Source organism: Arachis hypogaea, chromosome 5 (assembly GCF_003086295.3).
Source record: "Arachis hypogaea cultivar Tifrunner chromosome 5, arahy.Tifrunner.gnm2.J5K5, whole genome shotgun sequence".
NCBI classification, from domain to species: domain Eukaryota; kingdom Viridiplantae; phylum Streptophyta; class Magnoliopsida; order Fabales; family Fabaceae; genus Arachis; species Arachis hypogaea.
In genome coordinates this window covers 1,226,047-1,234,752 of record NC_092040.1, presented here as the reverse complement: position 1 = coordinate 1,234,752, position 8,706 = coordinate 1,226,047, and the positions used below count along the sequence as shown (strand labels likewise).

General features: G+C 29.6%; 1 protein-coding gene across 1 annotated transcript; it reads left to right on the top strand.

Moving 5' to 3' along the window:
* The first annotated feature begins 223 nt into the window (after positions 1–223).
* Positions 224–8,362, top strand: LOC140184638 (uncharacterized). The gene is made up of 15 exons (XM_072236572.1): positions 224–339; positions 443–536; positions 1,165–1,275; positions 3,747–3,891; positions 3,988–4,071; positions 4,251–4,475; positions 4,981–5,293; positions 5,400–5,647; positions 5,753–5,916; positions 5,980–6,049; positions 6,152–6,328; positions 6,517–7,242; positions 7,444–7,734; positions 7,868–8,176; positions 8,286–8,362. The coding sequence occupies exons 1-15, from the start codon at positions 224–226 to the stop codon at positions 8,360–8,362; spliced, it is 3,150 nt and encodes a 1,049-aa protein (XP_072092673.1).
* The last annotated feature ends 344 nt before the right edge of the window (positions 8,363–8,706 follow it).

The following is an 8,706-nucleotide window of genomic DNA, read 5'->3' as shown; positions in this document are numbered from 1 at the left end:
AAAATTTATCAAGGCAAAACCATCGAACAGTTAAAAGAATTCGATACGGTAATTTTCTTTTTTAAAAAAAATTGAGAAAAAAATAGTTGAAATTCTTTGTACATAGATTATTTTTGTTTATTCATCTTATTTATTTAAAAAATTCACCAAATTTAGGGAATTTAAATCATTATTTTTTTTTCAGAATTCTATTTGTGTTGTCTTGGCTATTATAAGTCATATTATGGATACTCCAGACTGGCGATACGGCCAATGTGAATGCAACAGGTCCACATATGCTTTTACAAAAACTTTAAAATGTTCAAGTTGTGGCCGTCTCCTTTTATCCATAATTCCAAGGTTATTTATTTATTTATTTTTAAATTAAAGTATATGCACATTGGATTAGATATTGAATAAGTCTATATTTAACTTTTTTTATGTTATTTTCTTTTTTAAGCAGGTATCGAATAAAGCTTGGTATCATTGATGATTCTGACTGTGCATGTTTTGTAGTCTTTGACAAGGAGGCAAAACAAGTTTTGGGAAAGAACTGTGTAGAGATACTTGATCCACTCCTATTGGTAAGATCTAATCAATATTTATTTCTAAAAATATTAGTGAAGATATTTTTATTGGTAATTTTTATATTATTTATTATTAATATATTATGTAATACCCTGCAGAAAAGAGATCTATCGGATACACCTACACTTTTGCTCAACCTAATTGATAAGACCTTTCTCTTCATAATTGAAGTTCAAATATCTGATAATCCACATTTTTCACCTTCTTATAAAGTTAAGAAGATGACTGATAATGTGGACCTCATAAATAAATTCAAAGAGGCTCACCCTATTCAAATTGTGAGTATAATTATAAGTGTACTTTCTATTAAAAATTAATTTATTTTTTGCTTCCTTGGTCATTAGTAGTATCTAATTTATAATTAATAATTAATTATAATTTTAGGATGTTGACTACACCGGTGGTTTGCTTCCAATTTCAAAGACATCCTCAATCATTGAAGGAGAGAAAGTAGAAGGTGCTAAGGTATTTGTTCAAAAAATAATTTTTTTTTGTTTGTTATCTCAAAATTAGATCTTAATTTTATTCAAAAAATATTAGTGAGATAAAATCAAAGGTTAGAAAGAAGTCTTTAATTTAACGTGGTATTTTGTACAGAATTTGTTGCTTGAATTCTCCAATGAAGTTGCTGCCAATGATGAATCCGAATTGTTGGAAAATGCTATTACACCAACTAAGCGATTATCCTCGGAGTCGGAAGAATCGAAGGTAGAAGGAGATACCTCAACTTCCAAAAAGATCAAGATTGAGAAAGAAACTTGAGAATTTGGATGCACATGTTTTGGAATCCTTTTAGAGTCTATCTAATAGAATAATGTCAAGCATATGTTTGTTTTGGTGGAAACATTGTCTTTTCTTGAGTTGTTATTTTTCTTTTGGTTCTTTTCTATTTTTATGTTTGGAATTTAGAATTTTTTTAAATATAAATTGAAGTTATTTGGTTATTACTTGTGGTTTTATTTTTAATTTGATTTTCACCGTTGATATTCTGATAATATCTAATTTAATATTTAATATCATAAAGTTATAAATTTCTTCTTTAAATTATTGTTGATACAATTAAGTTAGTTATTAATTTTTAATGTGTATTTATTTTTAAAAAAATCTAATTATAATTTTTAATTAAAGTATTATGTTTAGAATTTTAAATTTAAATTCAAATATACCTTTTTTTGAATTTTTACGTAAGCAATTTGAGAATATTTTTTAAGAATTTATATAATTTATAAGCTATTATGCTAATTACAAAAGGAGTATAATAAAGTAAATAAAATTAATAGTCTTATTAAGATGTGAGGTTATTTATACTATTTAAAAAAATGTAATACTGTTTAAATTTTAGAAAAGGTATAATAAAGTTAATACTGTTTATGATGACACTAAAAAAAATTATTTTTAAATTAACAAATTTCTATATTCTTAATAGACAACGAACGTTTGATTAAAAAATTTTATTTAAAAATATAAAATTTATACTATCTAATTAGAAAATTCTATTTAAAAATTTAAAATTTGAATTTCTAATACTAATTTCTAATTAAGTAAGTTCTTAACTATTTCAATTTTTAAATTTAAATTTTTTTACTTGCCATATTTATAAATTTTTATTATTATCTTTTAGATTATTTCTCCACAATAGAAGTACTTTCATCTTTTTCTCTCTTTTTAAATATTTTTTTCTAAATTTACGATATTTATAAGGTTATTAATTTTTAGATTATATTTAATTTTATTATTTTTATCGATAAATAATAGGATTGATACTATTTATGACGAAACTAATAAAAATTATTTGTAAATTAACAAATTTCTATATTCTTAATAAACAACAAACGTTTAATTAAGAAAGTTTATTTAAAAATTTTTAATTTGCACTAGCTAATTAGAAAACTCTATTTAAAAATTTTAAATTTAAAATTCTAATACTAATTCCTAATTAAGTGACTTCTTAACCGTTTTTATTTTTAAATTTAAATTTTTTTTTATTTGTCACATTTATAAATTTTCTCTATTTACTTCGTTTACGTTGTTATTTTTTAGATTATCTCAGCACAATAATAGAGGTACTTTCATATTTTTCTCTCTTTTTACTTATAAGTTATTCATTTTCAATCTCTTTATTTAAGGAAATGAAAAAAAAAATATTTTAACTGTAAGTTGAATTTATTGATCGTGAGATTAAATTTATATTTATTTGAAAAAAGATACTTTTGAAAAAATATATATATTATTTTCCATAAAATATGTTTACATAACTGAATAAATGAGAATAAAAAGGAAATTAAAGCAACCAATGAAAATAAAACCTATGCGATTTTACATAGACATAAGAAGACACTAATTTCATATTCACCATTTTAGAGAAACACAAAATACATGTTTTTAATGGATGTTTGTGTATGACTATGTCTTTCATCATTTTTGTCTCAGTATTCAAGCACCATACATGTACTCCTGTGTACTCCCATGTCTATGTTTTGATCGATATGTATACCAAAAATAAACGCCGCCATATGTGTACTCCTGTGTACTTTATTTTTTTTAATAATATAAAAAATTGATAATAAAAATGTATTAGGTATAATGTATATATATTTTTAATTAGTTAAAAAAATTATTTATTTGGTATTTCCAGATATATATTGAAAGATGCAAGAAGTCCAAAGAGAAGCAAGATTGAAGAGAAAATTGATATTAAAAGACAAAGAAAATACAAAGCGGACCACAATTCAAGGTAGACTTCATACAAAAAATAACTAACATGTCATGAGTATTTTAGCTGAATGAAAGCCCATAAAATACAATATTTTCTATATATTATTTAGCTATTGACAAGTAATAAATTATTAATTTACATTGTTTTTGTAATATGTTACTAAATTTGTTTATGAAAAAATTACAGAAAATTCGAGTGATGGTTCCAATGATGTGCATTTTCAATCGGTGTTGTCGAACATTACAAATGGACTCAATATAGGTTGATTTTTGGATGATTTTTTTTGGAACTTACTTATGTGAATGTACATGCACTTTATGTATTTTGATATTCCTACTATTTATTCAATTATAAACTTTAACAGAAAATATGTTCAAAAAACTAATATCTCGAGTTATCTTATTAGATAATAACCCAACATCATATCGATCAAGGTCTCCAACTACTAATCTACACTCTGTAGGTGAAAAGGAACGATGTTCCAATATTAGTGATATTAGTAATTCAGGTATCACATGCGAAGCATGTGATAGCCCATGTCATCAGACAAGTCAACAACATTTTCAACAAACATCAAACAATATCCACCAGTTGCAAAGTCAGCGTATGTTAATATATGCTTTTATTACTTAAAGACCAAATATTTAACTTTTCAATTGGTCTATTAAAAACAATGTTTGATATATGCTAAATAATTATTATAGATTCATTGGAGTACTCAAATCGAATTAGATTGCAAAGGGATGCAAGACTGAATAGAAAGACTATGCTACTTCAAAAGAGACAAGGTAAGATAAGCATGATAGATTGTAATTATCACAAAGCTAAAATTCTACTTCTTTTATCTTTAATACTACTTTTATAATATATATTCATAACTCAGCTGATTCAAACATTTAATATATATTCATTTTTCTTTTTTTTTTATAATATAAAGTGCTTGATTTACTATCTCTAATGATTACAGGAGCAAGTACATCTAATTCAAATTTAGATACTAAAGAATTAGAAGAAGTGTGCATAGCTGAAAAAGGAAGACACCTGAGACAAAGAAAAACATTCTTGAAGGAATTGGCTATAAATCTTTCAAAAATTTTTGAAGAAGTTGAGGATATTACTGAAAACATGACTATATTAGATGATTCTGTGCAAATTGAATACCCAGCCATATTCGATGTTGCTGAGAATACAGGTAATCTAAGAAGTAGCAATATCAGCAGTTTATTATTTACTATTGTTATGCTTCTTATAAACAAAAAATTATCGTTTAGTGTTCAAGTTTTTAAAATTCAAACTAAGATATGGTTATATATTATAATTTTTGTATTTGAACATTGATATATTGTAATTCTTATTGTTTGATTAGTGTGCATGTAAAACTTAAACCTTTAGGTTGGCACAAAAAAATTGTATTATATGATCTCATCTTTTTAATCTATAAATTGTAATCTTCGGTAATCTTTTATAAATATTATTTTTATACTTAACATGGTGAAAGAAAGATATATTTTTATATAAAGTATTTTTTCAGATATAACTGAAACATAATTTATTATCTTGGTGATTATTAGATGTGATAGATATTGGTGACCCATAATTTTTTTGTCGGCATTGCGACGCCATGATGTAGTATGAGGAGAGATCAGAAAAGTCTAAAACAGGATCCAATATTGAGTTCTCAATATGTTGTATGCGAGGGAAGGTACAACTGCCGTTTTTGCAACGTCCACCTCAGCTCTTGCAAGGTTTAATATCTGGAGCAGACCAGAGAAGCAAACACTTTAAGAATAATATAAGAACTTATAATAGCATGTTTTGCTTCACGTCACTCGGAGGTAAAATAGAGACCTCTATCAATGATGGGACAGGTCCTCCCCAGTTCATTGTGAGTGGACAAAACTACCACAGAATTGGAAGCTTGGTGCCAATTGAGGGACAAAGACCAAAATTTGCGCAGTTATATATTTATGATACAGAAAATGAGGTCTCAAACAGGATAGAGATTTTCAGGTTTGTATCATGCATTCCAAACTGATTAAAAATTTATTTAGGTAGTTCGTACTTTGATTTTGGTTAATTATGAATACTAATATTTTTCAATTGATGTTTTATACAGTTCAAGAACAAACAACAACAACATTGACCAGTCCTTAGTTCTAGATCTCAAGGACATCATCGATCAACATAATGTTCTTGCTCACACATTTAGGATAGTGAGAAACTACCTGAATCAAGGAGATATCGCAAATATAAGACTACGGTTGTACCGAAAAAGATCAAAAGATGCAAGAGTCTACAATTTACCATCTTCTAACGAGGTCGCAGCTCTAATAGTAGGAGATTTTAATTCTGGAGATGCAGGACGTGATATTATAGTTCAATTAAAGTCTGGACATCTGCAAAGGATTCATGAGACACACACTGCATTTATTCCTCTTTAGTACCCTATGATGTTTCCTTACGGTGAAGATGGCTACCAAGAAGACATTCCTTTGCGAGAATCTCATAGGGTTGATGAAAATAGAAAGAGACAGTGTGTGAGTTTAAGGGAGTTCATAGCATTTAGAATACAAGAGAGAAAGGTCGAGTATGCAACCATTGTCAATGGTGGAAGATTATTTCAGCAGTTCTTGGTTGATTGCTTTTCTATGATTGAAGCACAAAGGTTGACCTACTACTGAAACAACCAAACTAAGGTGAGGAGTGATATATACAAAGGGATTCAAGATGCAGTTGTTAAGGGTGAGACACGTGCTTCTAAAGCAGGTAAGCGTATCATCCTACCTGCGTCCTTCACTGGTGGTATGAGATACATGTTTAATAATTGTCAAGATGCTATGGCAATTTGTAAAAAATATGGATATCCAGACTTCTTCATCACAATGACATGTAACTTAAGTTGGCAAGAGATTGGCAGGGTTAACAATCCAAGGAACTTAAAGGTTGAAGACCGGCCGGATATATCGTGTAGAGTATTCAAAATTAAGCTTGACATGATAATCTCGGATCTTAAGCAAGGAATTCCATTTGGAGTGCTAGATGCAGGTATTGCTCATCATCCAACCTTATTTTTAGAGAAATATTCCTTTAGATTGTTATAAAATAAATGGCAAAATATTTTCTTACTTAACGTATTGTTGATTTTTTATTATCACCCTTAATTTATCAAAGCACATACATAAAATAGATAGTTTAAATATAACATATAATTTTTTTTGTCTTTTTGGTATAAGGGATGTATACGGTGGAATTCCAAAAAAGAGGTCTACCACATGCTCACATTCTTTTATGGTTAAGTGGAGACTATAAGATAACAACGACAACTCAAATTGATCAGTTAATATCTTCAGAGTTGCCAGATCCTGCTCAGCATCCAAAATTGTTTAGAGCTGTATCTACATATATGATTCATGGACCATGTGGTAGAGCATTCTCAAAATCTTCCTGCATGAAAGATGGGTACTGCACCAAATATTATCCCAAGACATTCAGTAAAACCACAGTTATCGATGATAGTGGATACCCATCATATAGAAGACGAGACACAGGGGTGGTTACTGAGAAGAAGGGAGTCCATATGGATAATAGGAATGTGGTTCCATACAATGCATATCTGCTGATGTTTTATCAAGCGCATGTTAATGTAGAGTACTGCAACAAGTCGAATGCTATCAAATATTTGTTCAAGTATGTGAATAAAGGTCCAGACAGGGTAGCAGTTGGAGTTACAAAGGAAGCTTCCAGTGGAGAGGATGCTCAGGTTATTGACGAGATCAAACAATTCTATGATTGCAGATATTTGTCTGCATGTGAGGCTGTGTGGAGAACCTTAGCGTATGATATTCATCAAATGTGGCCTTCAGCGATGAGATTAACCTTTCATTTGCCTGGAGAGCAAAATATCATCTTTAAAGATGATGACGATCTTGAAGAAATCGTGGAAGAAGAGGAAGGAAAATGTACAATGTTCTTAGCATGGATGGAGGCCAATAAAAAATTTGAAGCAGGTCAAACTTTGACGTATGCTGAATTTCCAAATCAATTTGTTTATGATAGAGAATTAAGGGTATGGCATCCACGCAAAAGAGGGTATTCTATCGGGAGGTTAAATTATGTTCCACCGGGTACATGTGATATTTATTATATGAGAATTTTGTTAGCTGTTCAGAGAGGTTGCACAACATATGAGTCTATTAGGACAGTTAATGGAATTACATATTCTAGCTTCCAAGATGCTTGCTATTCCATGGGACTACTGTGCGATGATAGGGAATTCATTGCAGCTATTAATGAGGTAGCTGAACTTGCATCTGGTCATCAATTGAGAAAATTATTTGCGATGCTACTGATATCTAATAGCATTAGCAACCCAGAGCGTGTTTGGAATGCAACTTGGACATTATTGGCTGATGGAATACTATATGAGAGGAGAAAAGCTTTGAAAAACCAAGGTATTTTACTATGTCTTTTTTTTATATCAAGATTGTATTCTCTTATTATCTTTATTTTTATTAAGAATATTAATAGTTTTATTTTAGAATTACTTATTAAATATTTCATAAAACCACTATGTGCTTTTTCTAGGACTAAACATGACTGATGACGAATTGAAAAACCTCTGCCTTATTGAGATTGAGAAGATACTCAACAGCAATGTGAGATCTTTAAGAGACTATCAATCAATGCCATATCCTGAGATGTCTCATGTTCGCCTTTTTCAGAATAAGCTAATAGAGGAGGAGTTAGCATATGGCACAAATGAGTTGACTCATACAAACTTATATACAGAACAAAAGATGACTCATGAGCAAAGGTTAGTATTTGATGAGATACTCAATGCTGTTGTTACAGACTCTGGTGGTTTTTACTTCGTTTATGGGCATGGTGGGTGTGGTAAGACATTTATTTGGAATGGACTTTCTTCTGCTATTCGGTCTAGAGGAAAAATTGTTTTAAATGTCGCATCCAGTGGAATTGCTTCTTTACTCCTACCTGGTGGCAGAACGGCTCATTCTAGATTTTCAATACCCATTACAATTACTGATGAATCTACTTGCAACATCATGCATGGCAGTTTGAAGGCTGAGCTGCTCATCCAAAGTAGCTTAATAATTTGGGATGAAGCTCCAATGCTCAATAAAATGTGCTTTGAAGCACTTGATCGGACGCTCAGGGATCTTATGTCAGTTACCGATCAACATAAGACACATCAACCATTTGGTGGTAAGGTTGTTGTTCTAGGAGGTGATTTCAGACAGATACTTCCGGTGATTCCGAAAGGAAGTAGACACGATATATTGGCATCCGCTATTCACTCATCCCATCTGTGGTCATTTTGTAAGGTTCTGAAACTGCATACGAATATGAGGCTTCTAATGTCTTCTTTGGATCAAGATGAAGGTGAAATGAAGAGATTTGCTAAT

Excerpts from the sequence above, each read along its gene's own strand:
- LOC140184638 (XM_072236572.1), top strand. The coding sequence starts at position 224 with ATGGATACTCCAGACTGGCGATACGGCCAATGTGAATGCAACAGGTCC. Across the intron at positions 4,072-4,250 it reads GCTACTTCAAAAGAGACAAG|GAGCAAGTACATCTAATTCA; the intron begins GTAAGATAAGCA and ends TAATGATTACAG. Across the intron at positions 8,177-8,285 it reads TTATGGGCATGGTGGGTGTG|AACGGCTCATTCTAGATTTT; the intron begins GTAAGACATTTA and ends ACCTGGTGGCAG.